Source organism: Sceloporus undulatus, chromosome 6, assembly GCF_019175285.1.
Source record: "Sceloporus undulatus isolate JIND9_A2432 ecotype Alabama chromosome 6, SceUnd_v1.1, whole genome shotgun sequence".
NCBI classification, from domain to species: Eukaryota; Metazoa; Chordata; class Lepidosauria; order Squamata; family Phrynosomatidae; genus Sceloporus; species Sceloporus undulatus.
This window is the reverse complement of record NC_056527.1, coordinates 134364286-134383143: the sequence shown is the minus strand read 5'-3', so window position 1 is coordinate 134383143 and position 18858 is coordinate 134364286. Positions and strand designations below refer to the sequence as shown.

Genomic DNA, 18858 nt, shown 5'->3' with positions numbered 1-18858 from the left:
GGTTCGGAGATTCTGACTGTTGTGGTCCCAAAAAAGGAACTTCTCTTAGCCCTCCCTACCACCCCTTTTTTGCAGCTCATGGAGCTCAAATAAACAGCAAGCGAGTCCCCACAGACCTGTCCCTTCTCAACAGCCTCAGGTCTTCTCTCTTCTTTTTTCAAATACAATTCCCTCATCCTCACTCAGCTACTGAGGTTGGTTTCCACCCCAATAAGCATCCCTGCTTGGCTGGGTGCGTGCCTGTGTGTGTGTGCCTGTGTGTGTGTTTCCAGGCGAACAGATTTGATCAGCAGTCAGTGACTCACAAGTCTGATCACCTGGGATGACCTGGTTGGAGTCAGGAGCGTGAGAGAGTAAGTAACCAGCCTAGTTCTCACAAACAGCAGCGGAGGAGGCAGAAATCCAGTGTTCTGCAAGGGTTCAGGGTGCAGAGTATGGCTTGCAGAATAGGATGCCACCCCCCACCCCACGCATCCCATCACCATCTCTAGTACCAGGATAATACTATTGACTTCACCTTATGGGGCTGTTCTAAAAAAAAATGCTGAGATTTTGTATCTGGATGGTTCTAAATACTCTCCCCGCAAAAGAAGCATCACATCCATCAGTGTTAGGCAAGCCAGAGACTGCCAGATGTTTTGGACTAAGCTCCAATAATCAGTGACCATCTGCGAGACTGATGGGGGCTTATGGGAGATGTACTCCATCAGCATCTGATGGAGCACCAGGTTGCCCCCTCTTGATCAATATGAGTGATCTAGTTTTGTTAGTTTTTTAAAAATGGGCTTGTAATTTCCATAGAGCTATTTGTAATTATGGCTGTAATCATGCAATCATGATGGGGCTGTATTGGCTTCTTCTCTCCCTCTGTGGCCAGGGCAATGGCAGTTGGGATGGAGGGAGAGCCTTTTATCTGCTCCTGGGACCAGGCATGATGAAGCTTCTTCTCTTCCTCCAAAACTAGGGCAACGGCATTTGGGATTTATGGAGGGTCTTTCATCTTCTTCTAGACCAAGACATGGTGAATTGGACCTGCCTCTTCTCTCCCTCCAAGGCCAGTGCAATGGCATTTGGGATAGATGGAGGGCCTTTCTTCTGCATCTGGTCCAAGGCATGATGGAGCTGTGCCTACCTCTCTTAGGGGCTAAACAGGCCAACCTTTTCAACGCTGGATTGAGGCCATGGCAACAACATGCCGCAGCCCTGATCTGGCCTTTCTGCAGTGCAAAAAGGAACTACAAAAAGTGGGTCCTTTTTTCACCGTGAAAAGGGTGCCATAGCCACGGGTACTGCGGCTTTTTGGTGCTTCTTTGGCACTGCATCATTTGGATGCAGCACCAGAGGAGCACCATGATGCCACTGGCTGTGTGGTGGGGCACGCGGTGTCACGCCGGAGTGGGAACAGAGTTGGGCCATGTATTGTGTGGATGCCACACCCCCACTCTGCCCCCATTCCAGCCTTTATGACTAGTCTGTCAAGGCTGTTTCTCTCCCTTTGAGCCACTGCAGTGACAGGACCTTTCATCTGCATCTAGTCTGAGGCATGATGCAGCTGTGCCTGCCTCTTCTGCCATCCTTCTGAGGCCAGGGCAATGGCAGTTGGGGTGGAGGGAGGGCTTTTCTCCCGTTACAGAGCCTAGACATGATGGGTTTGGTGCTGCTACTCCTCCAGAGAAATGTAGTTTCTCTTATCTGGTGGTATGCATTCTACCCAAGGTTTTGGCTTTCTGCAGAATAAATGGAAAAGATCAAGACCCAAGTCAAAGCCGCTGGGGAGAAGGATCAACACAAATGGATGCAGGGCTGGTCTATTTTTTATTCTTTCTTTCTTTTTTTAAAATTCACACAGCCCAAAAGCAGACTGCTTTTTATTCTAGTGAGCATTGCCAGTGGGGAAAACACAGAGCTAACAATGGCAGTGATGAAAGAAGAGGGCTTTCTTTTCTTTCTCAGTGTCCCTGTCCCAGATCACACCCACAGCTCAGAAGGTTCCATTTTCTACACTGCCTGAAAAAGAAGATAGTACAAGAAGGATTTGTAATAGCTTTCCCCAACCTGTTCCACCTCAGATGTCTAAGGCTAAAATTCCTGTCATCCCCAGTCAGCATACTGGTGGAGAGATGGGCTCTGCATCAGAACTATAGACCACTGGCTTGGGGAAACCTACAATATCTTTTTTAAAATATATGAGTCTGTAGAATTCATTCCAGTTTTAGATTCAGGAGAAATTATACCATGACACTATTATGCGTAGCATAATTTATCTAGGAGTTTCCAAAAATGGATGGATAACCTTTTAGCCTTCTTTTTGTTTTTGAATCCCCCCCCCAAAAAAAAACCCTAAAAGTGAAAATTTGCTGAACTAGAATGGGAAGGCAGTAGGGACAGAACCCATACCCTCCAATATTTCACAAACCAGAACTAGAGCATTGTGTGTGTGTGTTATATAAGTGTGTGTGTGTTATATAAATGTGTGTGTGTGTAAACTGCAGCAGTTTGGTTTTGCCTGTTCTTACAGGGAAGAGCAAGAATCTGCCTTTCTTTTCTTCTCCTTCCCACTGAGTTTACTGAAGGCAAGCTACTTCTGTACTAATTTTCAGCAACTGAACTAAGCTGAGGGCAAAGTGGGAGAGAAAAACAGAGACATTTTAAAAGCAGCAGAAACAGTGGGACATCAGAGGATTAACCAGGACTGTCCCTGCCAAATTATGACAGTTGGAGAGTATGAAAACCTATGGGATCGTGTCTTACAAAGGGAAAGAGATGTCGAACAGGCAGAATTTTCATTGCCAAGAGATAGGATCTGCCTCCCTCCATTCAATTTGCCAGTTTGCAGACATCATAGTATTAATTACAACAGCTGGTCCAAAGTTTGACAGAAACATTAACTTATTTTTTTTCTTTCAGGGTCCCTCAGACTAAAGTGGGTATGGATAGGTGAGCAAGCTATTTGTTTCCCTGGGGAGTGGTCACTTAACAGGCTTATTTGCAAGACTGGTGGTGGCCCTATTTTCCCTTTTAGTCTCCAAATCGCTCCTATTTTCTACAGCAAAGTATGGCCTCCTCTTTTTGGTGGCACTGGCATGGGTTTGGTGATGCACCCCTTGTTTTCATGGAAGCAACCAAGCATCAACTTATTCCTGCTTGTTTCCTATGAATGACTTAGGGTCGATGGCTTTTTTTTTTTTCCGGAAATAGAGAATGTATGTTTTAATTATGAAGCTTACTTGTACGAGAACGGATGATATACAGCCATCTACGCATGTATTGACAGGCAGTAGTGTCTTATTTGCTTACTGATCCTTTTTTCCTTGGACTTTCTGGTGATGGAACCTGGGAGCTTCTGCATTGCAAGACAGGTGCTCCGTCACTCACTTTCATACTGCCCAATTGCTTTAGCTAAAGTAATTGCTTTGCCTCGTATCGGTAATTAAACATAAGCAAACTGCATAATTTCTTTTCCTATGCACCCACCAATATTTATGTTTGTTTCTTCTGTGCCTTTCCAAATTGCTTTTGAAATTGATTCATCGCTCAGTCTCTCCCATTTTATTTAGGGGCCATATCGTACGGCTGAAATGTTGTCACTGATTCATCCGTGCATTGTTCCCATTTTATTTTGGGATAATAGGACTGGGCTAATAATATGTTAGTCCTTGCTATGGGAGGAAAGAACCATCAACACAGAGGGGAGGACTGAGAGTGTTGGCAAAAGCATAGCCTGGAGGTCAGGGAAATTGAAATTTGAATCCCCAGGCTGAGAAGTTGTCTCTAACTGCCAAGTTCAGCATCCTGAAAAAATCAAATTCATTGGATACAAGCAAGTGTCTCACCTTTAAGGTGGCCCTAAAAGAGTGTGTGAGCAATCTCAGAAGTCAATCATTTGGAGGGATGGTGGGTTAACCCAGATTTCTGGTAGCTTTTTTGGGTTAGTAATGTTTCCATTTCAAATGGTGAGGCTCTTTTTGCCAAATAAATTACACTTATCTGCAGCTATATTGTATCATTGATTCAGGCGATGGAATCTGACAAACAACCAGAATTTCTTGGCTGCACAAGAGAAGTGTCTCTAACCAGTCAGTTTTTCTTCTTTGACAGAATGAATGGCTCGCTTCCTGACAATGTGGAGGTTCAGAACAGCACCTTGTTTTTCAAGGGACCAGTGACGTACAACTTGGCAGGGACGTATGTCTGCGAGGCTACCAACACCATTGGCACACGGTCTGGCCTGGTGGAAGTTAATGTCACAGGTAGGAAAGCCCCTACCCCAGAAAACCATGTTCTGTAGTAGTTGGGTGTGGTTTACAAGAGGGAATCTTACTTAAGTTGCACACAATGTTTTGCTGCCTTGTTGTTACTGATCAACTGTTCCCCGTCCTCTTTGGGCAAAACCAGTTTGCTAGTCCAAGTCATGCAGTACTTTTTTGCCATGCACAAAGGTACCTCTTTCAGACTACAAGGACCATGACATCTGGGAATTTAGGGAGCTGTAGTCCCCAACAAGCACCTTTCCAAGGCCTGCCTAAAGCTGTGTTTCCTGCAAGGAGCAATCCTTCCCTGGGCTTCCTTGTTTCGTTCCCTCTCCTGCGCTTTTCTCCTTCTGTTTGCTGATGCTTTGATTCATCTTGCCTTCCCTTGTTTTCTTTTCCTTGTCTGATTCAAAGCGATGACAGCATGAAAGCTAGCTTGTGTGCTCTGAAAATGAGGGAGAGTGAAGGAGAATGAAGGAGAAAGATGCCAAAGGGAATGGGTACAAGGACAAAAGAAGAGAAGTGTGTTCCTGCTGAGCTAGTTGTGGTTTGCAAAAGGTTTAAGATCAAAAGTCACCTGTCAAAAGGACTGTTGTTTGTTTTCAGTACGTTTGACTAGTTGTTTGGGGAAGCGACACTGCTGTGAACCAATTCTATCCAAAGTGATAGCCTACAGCCTGGTGCCATTTTGCAAGCTGCTCCATAAATGCTGGCCTATGGCTAGTTTGCAGGAAGGCGATCAATTGGTAAAAATATTGTGCCAGTCCCTGGTACATTTGGGGGGACCTGCCAGTGTCCCAAATCAGATAACCTAAGAAGCATCTCTCTGAGCTACAGAAGAAATTGTTGGTAGTAGGAAGGGCAGAGTAATGTCACCAAAACTATGTGATGTCCTTAAAAAATGGGTCTCTATTGTGGATTTTCCATATGTGTGGGATCATTCCAGAAGTCCTAACCAGCATGACCAAAGTTCAAGGATTCTGGGAGCTGAGGTCCAAAGAACCTGGAGGAACAAAGCTTGAGAACCATGTTCTAAATGGAGGGAAGCATTGCGTTCAGGTCTTAAGTAGATGAAGTCACTTCTGGACATGTTGGGTTGACAACAGTGGGAGGGAATAGTACCTGGACCTGTTCATATGGCAAAACATGGTAACTTCTCACTGGATGTAGAAACAGAGGATATTACACCAACAGGTAATAGTAAACCAGTAGCAGTAGCTGAACCATACTTTCCAACTGTCCCAATTTGACAGGGACATTCCTTTGTTTCCCCACTTTTTCAGCTGCTTTTCAGGTATCCCAGTTTCTCTCTCCTCCATTTTCCCCCTTTGTCCTTGACTTAACTTCCATTGCTGCAAACTGAATTCAAAAAGCGAAAGCAGTTTGTACTAAACCAACTCAGCAGGGAAGAGAAGTGAGGAGGGGAGAAGAGAGGGCAGGCTCTTCCTCTTCCCAGAAGGTTCAGGCAAAAGCAAACTGCTGCCACCTTTCCTAATTTCTTCTTCATTATTGATGTCTGCCATCTTGACTACAAGCCAGTGTTGCTTGGGCACACATGTCCCTGTTTTTCTTCTGTGAAATGATAGAGGACATGGTGAAGACATTACATTGTAAAGAAGTAGTTGTTTGATTGGGACATTATGGAAGCTTTCCATCCTCCTTTATGCTAGTGGATGAGGTCAGTGCTCAGATGTCCAGGTATTATCAACCTGAGTCCAAGATTTCCTTTTGCTTTGCAGGTAGGTCTCATTCTCTGGACCAGGATTTTCTCAAATTTTATTCTTGTATTTAAAATTCCATTATCAAAGACGAAGGGCTTTTATGCTTGGTTGTTATTGTTTATAGAAACTTTAGCCATGATTGGCTGGACTTCCCTGATGTCACGGAGCATGCAAGATGCTGTCTGGCCATCATTGATCTGACTGTTCTGAACCTTCAAAAGGGACAAGCTTGGGCTGCATCTACATTGCAGAATTAATGCAGTTTGACATTACTTTAACTGCCATGGCTCAATGCTATGGAATTCTGGGATTTGTAACTTTGTGTGATATTTAGACTTTTCTGTCAGAGAGCTACAGACTCCAGGAATCCATAGGATAGCACCATGGCAGTTAAAATGGTGTCAGACTGTATTAACTCTGCAGTGTGGCAGCAGTCTTGGCTGAAGGAAATGGGTCAGTCAAAGACGTATTGAAAGAAGGCTAAGCCTCAGATGGGAAGCAAAGGGGTGGAAGTGAGAACTGACCAGAGGAAGGAGATTAAAAGGATACCTTGTTAGGGATATGTGGCCTGGAGAAATGAAGAAGGGAAGAAAATGTGGAAGGAGATTAGACAGGAGAGTGAAGTACATGTGTGAGAACTACTGAGATGACAAAGGCAAACCTTAATCTCTTGTAATACAGTCGACCCTTGTTATCCATGGCTTTTTATATCCATGGATTCAAGTATCAAATCTCAAAAAAAAAAAATATCCTAGAACCAAACCCCAGTGGATAACAAGGTCCCATTGTAAACAGTTACAGTTTGTATGGCAGGCCTCTGGCATGTACAGAATGGGCCACAGGGCTGACTGGTCAGGTAGTTTCCACTTGCTTCCCCCTGTTGCCATATTCTGATCAACACTGGGGAGCTCCCCAGCCAGGGAGAAAAGAAGAACTCCCTTTGACAAGAAGCCTCTGATTTGACATCCATTCATGTCAGGCATTATGAAAAAGCAGAGGCTGCTTCTCGTATGCCATGGGGAGCTCTTGGCAGATTACTGATGCATGGATTATGGTGAGAGCCATGCCCCTTGGGGCTTATGTGCGTTGGGGGCCAGGCGAGTGGAGAAAGGAAGGGGTTTTCTCCCCCGTACAAATGACACACACTGCTAGCTCAGCCATGCGGCACAAAGCTCTCGGGAAGATGGTTAATGAAGCTCTCTGTTGTGCCCACAAGTCCTACGGGGCACAAGCAGTGGGAAGCAGAAAGCGGCAGGAAGAAGAGGAAAGATGCCAAAGATGTAAGGTGGGCTAGATTCTAGGATGGATTCCAGGGCCTCTGGAAGCTCTTCTGGGTTTTGCTACAGGATAGTCTCCTTGCAAATCCTTTGATCAAAATATGGAGAGGTTGGGTGCATTTTGTTGCATTTTTTTTCATCGTGAGAGGGGAATTAAAGAAGGATGCCTGGTGGAGCAGTGGTTAAATGTTGGTTACTGCAGCCAAAAGGTTGTGAGTTCGATCCCAGGGCTCCAAGGTTGACTCAGCCTTCCATCCATCTGTAAATCAGTAAAATGAGTACCCAGCTTGTTGAGGACACTTGGCTTACAGAGTATAAACTGTTTAGAGAATGCTGAGTATAGTACAGTATAAAGTGGTATAGAAATGCAAATACTATTGTTAAATGCTATTGCTAAAGCCAACAGAGAACAGAAATAAAGCCAAATGGACTGGTAGCATCCCAAAGTGGTAAGGTGGTGACAAACTATTTCAGTTTACAGGGATGATAGAACCCTTTTTCATCGGTCCCTTCTATCAAAGATCCTGTTATGAAACTTTTTGCAAGACCCATCTCCTGCTTTTAAGTAAGGGGGAGATACCCAGATTCTTATCAGCTTCCACCACCCCCTTACGTTTGCACCCCGAGATTCAGTGACTGAATGGGAAGTCACTGAGGAGTTGAACTTGCCTTTTTCCTCCACCTCTAACTCTGCAGAGATTTCCCCTTCTATTGACTTGGGAAGAGATGAGAATCCTATACGCAGATACACACACATTGAGCCAAGCACATGGCAAGAGAGAGAGGAAAAGAGGAGATATTTTAAGAAAACCTTTTTATTCTAAGCAAGCAATCTTACATTAGCAAGGGTATCTTGTACACAAAGGCACCTTCCTTCAGGCATTACTTAGGAGTAGTTCCAAAGTCACAAAAACAGTTCCGAATCATATTCAGTGGAGGTTAGAAAGGAAATGTAAGATCTGATGCAACTAGCTAGACATTCCTATTCTAGTCACAATACAGATAGTATTCTAGGTGTTTGGATAGTCATGGGAAAGTGAGAGTCTGGGCCTTCTTGTTCTATCCATGACTAAGCTTAGGGAATGGTGTATCATAGAAACAGTGATACAAGCTATACTTTCCTTACCTTTCCATCAGTCCCAAAAGTTTCTCTCACACCTTGTGTTACCATGTTTTATAGCCTCTCAGCTTGGAAGCATCTCAAAGGTTACAAGTTGATCATCCCCACTGGGCAACTGTCTCTCATGAACTCTCCCAATTCTACATGATACTGATCCCAATATATGCAACCTAACCTATCATATAATTGACTCTTTGCTTACCTAGAGAAGAGCCCACACCGCTCTACTGTGTTGCCCAGATAATGGGAAAGGCCATTATCACAGCTCTTTTTTCCTAGACACAAGCAGTAGTAGTAGTAGTAGTAGTTTCTTATCTGCTTCTCCCTATGAATCAAAGCAGGGAACAACAGCAGATTAAAATACAAGACATAACATCTGTTCAAAACATATAGACCAGTTGAAAACACATAACAACATTTTAAAAGAACACCAGACCAATACATATTAAAACAACCAGCCCATACTTTAAAGTCCATAAATTCAACTTCCTTCCTTCTTTCCTTCCTTCCTTCCTTCCTTCCTTCCTTCCTTCTGTCTTCCCTTTCTTCTTCCTGCTATCATCTATCTCCCTGCTGGTCTGACTATCTATCTATCTATCTATCTATCTATCTATCTATCTATCTAAATTTCTTTCCCCTTTTTTTCTTTTTAATCTTTTGAGATTGTTTTAAGGTAGTGCTTCTAAAACTCTGGCCTTCCAGATGTTTTGAACTTCGGCTCTGAGAATCCTAGACTATTGCCAAGATGGCTAAGACTTCTGGGAGCTGAGGTCCAAAATACCTGGAAGACCAAAACGTTGGAATCACTGTTGAAAAAGGCAGGTGATGAATCAATTAAAAACTACTTTGATCAGTGGATGGTTTTAATCAATGTAAATGTGGGAGAGCAAAAACAACGACACCAGCCAAAGATGACCCCTAGTGCAAGGTTCAATGCTTTGCAGGGATGTGGTGGAGGGGAGTCCCAGCTGGCATAATGGGGCATGTGTGCAAACTGGTCAGGAGCCTTTGCCAAGAGATGCCAGGTTCAAGGGGATTAGTAGCTGCCTCGTTAGGCTGGGATCCGCAAAGTAAAATCCTTGTTAATCATTTATGGCCTCAAAATATGTTTATCCAGGCATTCTCCAAGGACCGATTAGGTTAGCAATGGAGCAGGCTCAGCCAGCCTTGCCAGGCTATTACAGGTAGATTTTGTTTAGGGCTTGCAGGCAATGGAGATGCACTCTTGGCAACGTGCAAAGTCTCCCCCAAGAATATAACCTGCCACCATGACACCTTGGACCACCCCATAGTCAGGCAGACTTGGAAGATGAGGAAAACATGCAAGGCATTGCAGGGATTTGGTTATTTTCTCCAGACATTCATAAGGTGATAGGATATAGGCATCAGTGACTGTGGTTCAGATGCTCACCCAAACATGTATACAGATATACAGGTTGGCTCTCCCTTATCCAAAATGCTTGGGACCAGAAATGTTTTTGATTTTTGATTTTTTAAATTTTATTTTTGGTTTTTGGAATACCTATCTTTACATATGTGAACACAATGTGATATCTTGGAGAAGGGACCCAAGCCTAAACACAAAATTCATTTATGTTTCCTGTACACCTCATGCACATAGCCAGAAGGTAGTTTTATACAATATTTTAAATAAATTTATCCATGAAATAAATACGTGTACATCAAACCACCAAAAAGGAAACGTGTCGCTATCTCAGCCATTTATGTGGACAATTTCGGTTTTGGAATATTTTGAATTTCAGAATTCCTGATAAGAGAGACTCAACCTGTCTATTCTTTCATATGTCTTGTTGTCATTGTTGTTGCTGTTGTTGTGTGTCTTCAAGTCAGTTCCAGCTTATGGTGACCCTAATGTGACTGTAATCACAGTGTTTTCTTGGCCAGATGTGTTCAGAGGTGGTTTTGTCTTTGCCTTCTTCTGAGGCTGAGAGGATGTGACTTTCCCAAGGTTACCCAATGAGTACAGTCCAACATTCAAATCCACTACACCACATTGGCTCTCAAAGCTATATATGAAGAGAAAAAACAGGGAGGGAGGGAGAGGTCCTGCTGTAGTTAAATAAATGGTGGAGGCCTTTCAAGCTCTCCAAAATATATAGATATATGTATGTGACCAGAGAAGGAATGTGCAATACCTATCTGGATTCCACACACACACACCCCCCTTGTTTTCCATAGATACTTCAGCCTCTTCATACACTGGGCTCCCATGTTCATGACTCTCACCCACCAAGTACAGGGGTGTGATTTTTGCAATTCAGATCTAAACCTTTGTGAGTCATGGTATTGTTGTTATTATTATTATAGTCCTCTAACAAGACATGCCATTGCAACTTCCAGAAAAGCAGCAGCAGAAGAAAACCACAATTGCACACTCCAAAACAAACATACAGTATTAAAAACTGCAGTATTAAAAACAAACAAACGACTCACAGGCAATTTTCAAAATCATGAAATGGCAGAAGAAATGGATATTAAAAAATGGCTTGATGGGTTTTGGCTAGCAAGGAGTTAGATGATTATGTGCATCAGAGATGGAATCATGTAACACTCCAGATTTTGTCTGACTGCATCTCCCAACATTCCTTACCACTAGCTTTGTCAACTAGGGCTGGTGGGATTTATAGTTGAACAAGATCTGCAAGGCCACATTATTTCTATGCTTGTTCTACACAGAGGACTTTCTGGGAGTGCATCTACACCATAGAAATAAAACCATTTGACAGCACTTTAAGTGTTGTAGCATCATGCTGTGAGATAATTTTACAAGATCTTTATCATGTTTATGTTTGTGCCCACCCCAAGAGGAATAAGCACAGTGACTTACGAGGAACTTGGTTGGTCAACACTAGCATTAGTTTGTTTGATTCAGTGGGTCTAGTGCAGTGGTTCCCAACCTTTGGTCCTCCACATGTTTTTGGAGTTCAGCACCCATAATTCCTGACTGTTGGCCACATTGGCTGAAGCAGAAAAGCAGGAGCTCAGCCACTGAGAGAACCTTGCTGCTTCCCCCATGCTCTCAGTACACTCCATTTTCCACAATGCTCTTCCATCCCACAGACAATGACACTGCCCTGGGAGGGGAGCATGCCTGGCTGACTCGGTCTACGCTCTTGACAGTTTTGCTCTGAGCAAGGACTGAAATGCTCCCGTTAGAGTTACGGCACATTAAAAAGACGGATAAGTGGGAGTTTAATATTTTATTCCTGCAATCTGTTCACGTAATAGCTCAGCTGGCATTGCAGGACATTTGTCAGCAGAGGTGGATCAGTGCGGCGAGAGGTGTCGCTTTGTAATGGCATTGTATAGGATGTGGTTGGGAGGTTTAGCTTGGGTCCACATGTGTTTTCCAGGGCTCTCTTGAGGTTACACATGTTGCCTAAAGGGGACCATGCTCCATCAAGCATATGCAGGCTCACGAGTGCATGCATGCATGCATGCATGCATAGGAGGGCTTCACGCACGGCTGCTCAATGTGGAATCAGCTACACCGGGAATCAGGCTGATCTTTCCACCACTTTAGCCACAGACTCGCAATTTCTGCCTCATTCTCCTCTTTGCCCCAAGACCCATGACTGAGGCAAGAATCTGCACTCATCACCATAATTGCATCTATTCTGGTGTCAGTTCTGTGGTTGGAAACTCTATATCAGACTTGCTTAACCTGAGGCCCACTGGAGGTTTTGGTTTTAACTTCCATCATCCCCAACTGTTGGCCATGCTGATGGGGCAGATGGGAGTTCCAGACCAAAAGATAGGAAACAATATGAAGTGGGGAAAAGGCCACTTGATATGAATTGCTAGGCAGAGGATGCTGTATGTTGTACATGCACACAGGATTAAGTCTAACTGGACTATATGCAACCACTGAACAAACAATGTGTCACATCACCCTGTAAATAACGCTAAAAGTTGGATTGTTTGAACTGGGACAAGTCAGTATTTCTTTATATGAGTTGGACTGAGATTTCATTCAGCTCTGTAGCTTCCTTGGAAGCTGGTGCATCATCAAATCATAGAACTAGAAGAGCCCAAAAGGGTCATTAAGTCCAATCCTTTTCTGCCATGCAGGAATACACAACTAAAGCATTTCTGAAAGATGCCAACCTAACCACAGTTTAAAGTCTTCCAAGGAAGAAGAGTTTACCACCCTCTAATGAAGTAACAATCTCTTTCACTGCTGAGCAGCAGTTGCAGTAAAAAATGTTCTTAATGCTTGGGGTGGAATCTCTTTTCTTGTAATTTGAATCTATTAGCTCATGTTCTAGTCTCTGGTGAAGCAAAAGACAAGCTTGCTCCATCTTCTGCACAATAATCCTTCAGATATTTAAAGATGGCATATCATAGCACCCCCCCCCCCCCCGTCTTCTCTTCTCCAAGCTAAACATACTCAGCTCCAAAAGAATCTCCTTATAGGGTTTGGTTTCCAATTCTTTAACCATCTTGGTCACTTTTCTCCATCTTGTTGCTGTTTGCCTTCAAGTCATTTCTGACTTATGGCGAAGTTATCATGGGGTTTTCTTTGCAACATTTGTTCAGAGTAGGTTTTGCCATTGCCTTCCTCTGAAGAAGAGAGAGTGACTTGTCCAATGCCAATGGGTTTCCATGGCTGAGCGGGAATTCGAACCCCAATCTCCAGGGTCTTTGTCCAACACCCAAACCACTACACCATGCTGGCTTTAAAAAGAGAGTTCCCCCCTCCCCAAAACACCTCTCTCTTATAGCAACAGGTTTAGCTCCTTGAACTATAAGTTGTTTCACACTAGGTCAGTCAGCTCCAAAGTCAGCCTTCCTGGATAAAAGAGACTTTAGCTGCCATGGACTATGATATCCATAATCCCTGACCATTTCTGCTGCAGTCTGCTGGGTTTTGGTGGTGGTGGTGGTGGTGGTGATGGGATTTGTGGTCTAGCAAGTCTGAAGCCTCCGTGATGAGAAGGAGAAAACTGTCCCAGATGGAGGCCTCTATGAGGGTCATAGTTGTTTTTGGTGTAACTGGAAAATGATATGGATGCTTGAGTTCAAAGACAGAAGACCACAATTTTGTTGCAATATTACATGTGAGGCTGCATATTGTCCAGGACTGCAGCCTATATCTCCATTCTTCACATAGCCTTCTCTCCCTATCTTCTGACACCAGTGATACTGGTGTAGCTATGCCAATGTAACACATCGTGAGGACTCCAATCATAGTACAATGACAACCTTGGTCAGAATGTGTGGTGCAAACAGGGCTTGGGGGGTGCACTACATCTCCCAGAATCCCCTAGCCAGCATGGCTGCTGGAGGATTCCCAGAAAATAACCTTACCAAGCTCCAAGTGCAGACAATGCATCTTGGTGGCAAATGAAGCCCTAAAATCAGAGATTGGGGTGGAGGAAGATAGAGAAAACTTACTGACATTTTGATCCAAAGGCAACAGCTGCATAGGGAAGAGACAAGCATATAGTGGGAAATGCCATTTTCAAATCATTCCCTTGCAATTTTCTTACTTTAAATTGGGGAGGGGGGGGAGTGATGCCTCATTTAAACAAACAATTTCTTAAGTGGATTACACATGACAAAGCAATACCTCCCTCCCATCCTGTGCACACCACCCATTTAGGAGGAAACCTAGACTGCTTAGAAATGAATGTAGTGGCAAACCTCACCCCCTCATCTGTGGAGCAGGATTTCACCCCTGTTCCCTCCACCCACCATCCCCCCTCGGAAGTTCTTGACTGACAAGCAATAGGTGACCTAGCAGAAAGATTAAGTCCTAAAACCCTTCTGGCATCAGTCCCAAAACCTGTTGCCTGAGTCTGAGATGCTGACGGCAGCTGCTGAACCTCTGGGTGAGCTTCCAGCGGTTTCAGACAGGAGAAAGACAACAGATACATGTCGGCCCTTTCTCTCCTGCCTCTCCAACACAAATTTATCCCATAGGGAGGGAAACATAGTTTCTTGATGACACCATGATAGTTAATAGGTTGGCTGGTTGCAACTGCCCATAGGTCAAGTTCACTTGGACATCAAAAGAAAGAGGAATTCTTTAAAAATGGACTCCTTCCTTGAAAAATCCATGCCAAGCTTTTCAGCTCACTATATGAAGCATAGGTAACCATTGCGATTTCATGCATAAATAGCCTGCACTCTCACATGATGACAAAAAAAGGAAGGAAGGAAGGAAGGAAGGAAGGAAGGAAGGAAGGAGGGAGGGAGGGAAGGAAGGAAGGAAGGAAGGAAGGAAGGAAGGAAGGAAGGAAAGAGACGTACTGGATGCAAGGGAGTATTAACATGCCACTTAAAAGAAGGCAGTCTGAGAGAAAGGGAGAGTAGTATAGAGCTTTGAGTGTTGGACTATGACTTTGGAGACCAGGGTTCAAATCCCAGCTCAGCCATGGAAACCCATTGTTTCTCCTTGGACATTACAGTATAAGTCGTGGGCCTTCACAACAGATAATAGACACAAGGTTTGTCCTTTGGCACAGAGGGGTTCTCATTTCCAGCTATGCAGGATAAGGAAGAGGAGCCTGGCATCTCCTGACATGCCCTCTCCAGCTGTCTGTTGGCAGCAGGTGAAGCTGCTCAGTGCCAGTCTTTCCTGAAATGGATCCTAGAAACATCCTTGCCTGGGAGAGGAGATTGTCAGCTCCTGGGCAGACCACAGTCGCAACTCTTTGCTAAACAAGTTTCCTATTATTTCCACCATCCCTCTCAACCCTCCCACCACCACCACCACCACCGCTACATTGGCAGGATCAAAGCAATGCTGATGGCAATGACAGCCATTCCAGAGCAAAACCCAGACTGCCTCCCTCCCTCCTCTTGGCCTCCAGCTGCTGTCCCAGGGGACCCTCTCCGTTGGCAATAGGTCAGGAAGTTTTGCCCAAATGCAACAGCTGTTGGAGAACAGCAGTAGAGTGGAAGGAGGGGGAGAGTTGCCTGTTCATATCCCTGTTCTTTGTTTTGTTTGCCTTTGTTTTATTGGAGATGAAGATCGATGAGGTTTATACGGTAGAGAATAAAAGCATGACAAACTCACTTTATGCCAAATCCCCGCTGGTTCCCCCATCTCCTGTTCCTGCTAGTCTTTCCATGCCCTAGCCATGCTTTAATCTTGGCCAGATGGTTTCCCTCTTCATGGCTTTTTCATACATGCATAAAACACCTCCCAATGTACCTTGGGTTGTATTGTTTCTTGGGAGACATGGGCTGAAATCCTAGACACAAGTTCTCCTACGGAGGAGGTTGGACATTTTGCTTCCATGTGGAATGTCTACATTCAGTTTAAGGCTATGGAAGTAGAGTGGCACATGCACTGCCATTATGCATGGGTGTGCACTGTGCACAGATGTGTATACAGATGCAGCTATGGATCTGCATTTGCTTGTGCATCTGGGTATGCTTTCAGTTGCACAATACAACGCAACAGTGGCATAGTACCATCACTGCATTACTGGCTTGACAGCAGTGCATGCAGAAGAAATCTTGAACTCTTAATAGACAAGCTGAACATAAGCCAGCAGTGTGATGTGGCAGCTAAAAAATCAATGTGATTCTAGGCTGCATCAAAAGGAGTACTGTGTCTAGTGTAGCACCACTCTATTCTGCTTTGGTCACCTGGAATACTGCATCCAGTTCTGGGCACCACAATTCAAAAAAGATGATGACAAGCTGGAGCGTATCTAGAGGAGGGCAACCAAAATAGTGAAGGGTCTAGAAACCATGACTTATGAGGAGAGGCTTGGGGAGCTAGGTATGTTCAGTGTGGTGGAGTCACCTTCTTCGGAGGTTTTTCAACAGAGGCTGGCTGGTCATCTGCTGGGAGCACTTTGTTGTATATATTAATTGTGTATAATTAGCGGACGTGCCTTATGCAGCTTCCAGCATAAGCTGGAAGCTGTGCCAGAAAAAAAAGCTGGCACGCCCCGGAAGAAGTAATGGGGAGCGCACCCATGGTGCACTCTCCGTGCTGCACTGCAGGCACAAGCCCCATTACTTCTAATGGGACTTAAGCATACACACTTTTTCCCTTACACGGGGGGGGGGGGGGGGGGGGGGGTCGGGAGGGGGGGATGGGCTGACTGTATATTGTGTGTGGCAGGGGGTTGGATTGGATGATCCTAGGGGTCTCTTCTGACTCTAAGTGTATACTTCTCAATGGGAGATTTTGCTACACAAACTTAATGTAGGATCTCAGCCATTGGAATACCCTGCAATTCATCCCTGGACAGCCGAGTCCCAGACAGGAGCTATTCCAAGAAATTTGGGGGCAAAAGGTGGCAGATCCCTGAGACTCACCCTCACAGGTAAACAGACCTTGACATAAGGCCATAATCCGCTGGGAAGTGCATTGTCCCCGAGGGCTGCGTCCATTGCTTGGTGGCTAAATGCACATTTTACTGCCTGCAGAAAGGCTCTAGATCAGTCACTCATATCTCTGAAAGATCTACACATAAATACCCTCTTGCTATTCAAAGGAATCTGTTGACTGGAATACTAGCAGAGGCAAAAGGAGGTTCATATTTGGAGCCAGAGGATAAGGCAGATTCATACTGTTGTGAAAAGGCCCACAGAGACTACAGCGGAGACTGGGGATGGGGGAAGCAAATGACATTGACCAAGGAAATAAGTAATTTATGCAGAGTCGAAGTGAAACTTAGAACAGGAGAGCTGGCGGGGAAAGATGATACCGAGATGGAGGTCGAAACCTTCGGCTGTGGGTTAGTCAGTGAGTATGGTGGAGGAAAAGCTAAAAAGGAATAGCCCAGCTCCAATATATTAAGTCAAGAACAAAAAGTGTGAGAAAACAAATGGAAACTAGCATAATGTAATGCTTTGAGTGTTGGACTACAACTCTGGAGAACAGGGTTCAATTCCCTGCTTGGCCATGGAAACCCATCGGGTGACCTTGGGCAAGTCATAGTCTCAGGGGAAGGGAGTGAAGCGTTGAAAGTAATTCAAACCTAGGACTTTTCTATATGCTGTGGTCACCTTCTCTTGGTCACACTGTCTGCCCCCTTTACTTTATAGATGTTCAATTGAAGTTCTGATTTACTGCTGTGCTAGAAATTTGGGGACTGAAAGAAGATTTCATTTGAGAGACAGAATTCTTAATGGAGTGGGGGCAATGGCTTCGTTTTGCCTTCCCCAATAGTTTCAAAGAGAAATCTTGGAAAGAGAAACCCGGCTGGTCTTAGGGTGATTCTTTTGGTAAGCAACAACCTCAGATTGAGCCAAAAGATGGAGGGGAGGAGATGAACCATGTTCACAAAAGGGTGTTTATACTGGGCAAATAAGCTGTGAAATAGTTGAGCCTCCTGCCTGTTTAGACCTGGAAGTGCAGAACAGGTCTTGACCGCCACCAAGCGACCGTGGTGAGAATCTTCCTTTTTATTGTCCCTCATTCCCATTCTGCCCTTGGCAAGGGACACCCACCCACCCTCCAGCTTCTTCTCCCTGATCCTCCACTCCTCCTCCTTGGTCTAGCCAGGAGCTAACTGATGTTCTTTGCTGGGAATTTTCCTCCTGGTATCTCCTACCCAAGACAGTTCATAGTGAACTAAAGCAACAGATGGACATTTTTGAACTGGCTGATCATAACACTATGGATGTCGTTGTTGATGTCCTGAGATCTGTTGTTGTTGTTGTTTTGTGCCTCCAAGTCATTTTTGACTTATGGAAACCCTAAGGTGAACCTATCATGGAGTTTTCTTGGTGAATTTCTTCAGAGGGGTTTTGCCATTGCCATCCTCTAAACTAAGAGCATGTGAGTTGACTAAGGTCACCCAATAGGTTTTCATGGCTGAGCTAAAAATCAAAGTCTGGTCTCCTGAGTTGTAGGCCTCTCACCTTTAAATGCCCAAAGATTTGAGTTGTCTGTGTGGAACTGAAAAAGCTTCATTCAAGGAAGACAATGCTAGGGGTGACTTCTGAATTGGTTTGGTTTGTTCAAGCTGATGATCATGTGTGACTTGGATAGTGGTGATGTTTGTGGGGGGAGTGGTGGTTGATAGATTCAGGGATGTGTCTGGAATGGACCAAAGAAAAGACAACACCTGCCTTCTCTTAGTCTTTACATCTCTGCCTCTTTTCTCTTTTCTTCTCTTCTCTATTTCTGTCTTTCTCAAACTGATCAATTTGGGACAATTGTCAGAATCAGCATACTTTTGCTAAGCCATCATCTCCTCTTGCTGAGTCCCCTGATATATATGGGCAACCTTGGCCAGTCCCCCCTGCTCTTTTCTCCCATTCCTTTTGAGGGTGGGAACAACTTGCCTTTTCCCGCTGCTTCCATTTTGAGAAAAAGCAATAATGGATCTGACCTGTATGGAGAGAGTTGTTGGGAGGGGATGCAATGACTTTAGCAATAGATGGACAAGAATGGGGAGAGTGGAAAGGTCTGTGTGATCTTGGATGCTGGGAAAGTTTGGGATGATGGTGGGGTGTTTTTTACAAGCTAGTAAAAAGCTAGTGCTTACCTCCAG

General features: G+C 44.5%; 1 protein-coding gene across 1 annotated transcript in view; it reads left to right on the top strand.

The window, feature by feature from the left end:
- The window catches only part of NECTIN1 (nectin cell adhesion molecule 1), a 192637-nt gene that overhangs the window by 106092 nt on the left and 67687 nt on the right, over window positions 1-18858 (top strand). The window contains 2 exon segments of the mRNA XM_042474190.1: window positions 2908-2937; window positions 4099-4250. Of these exon segments, the coding sequence (XP_042330124.1) occupies window positions 2908-2937; window positions 4099-4250 (182 nt within the window).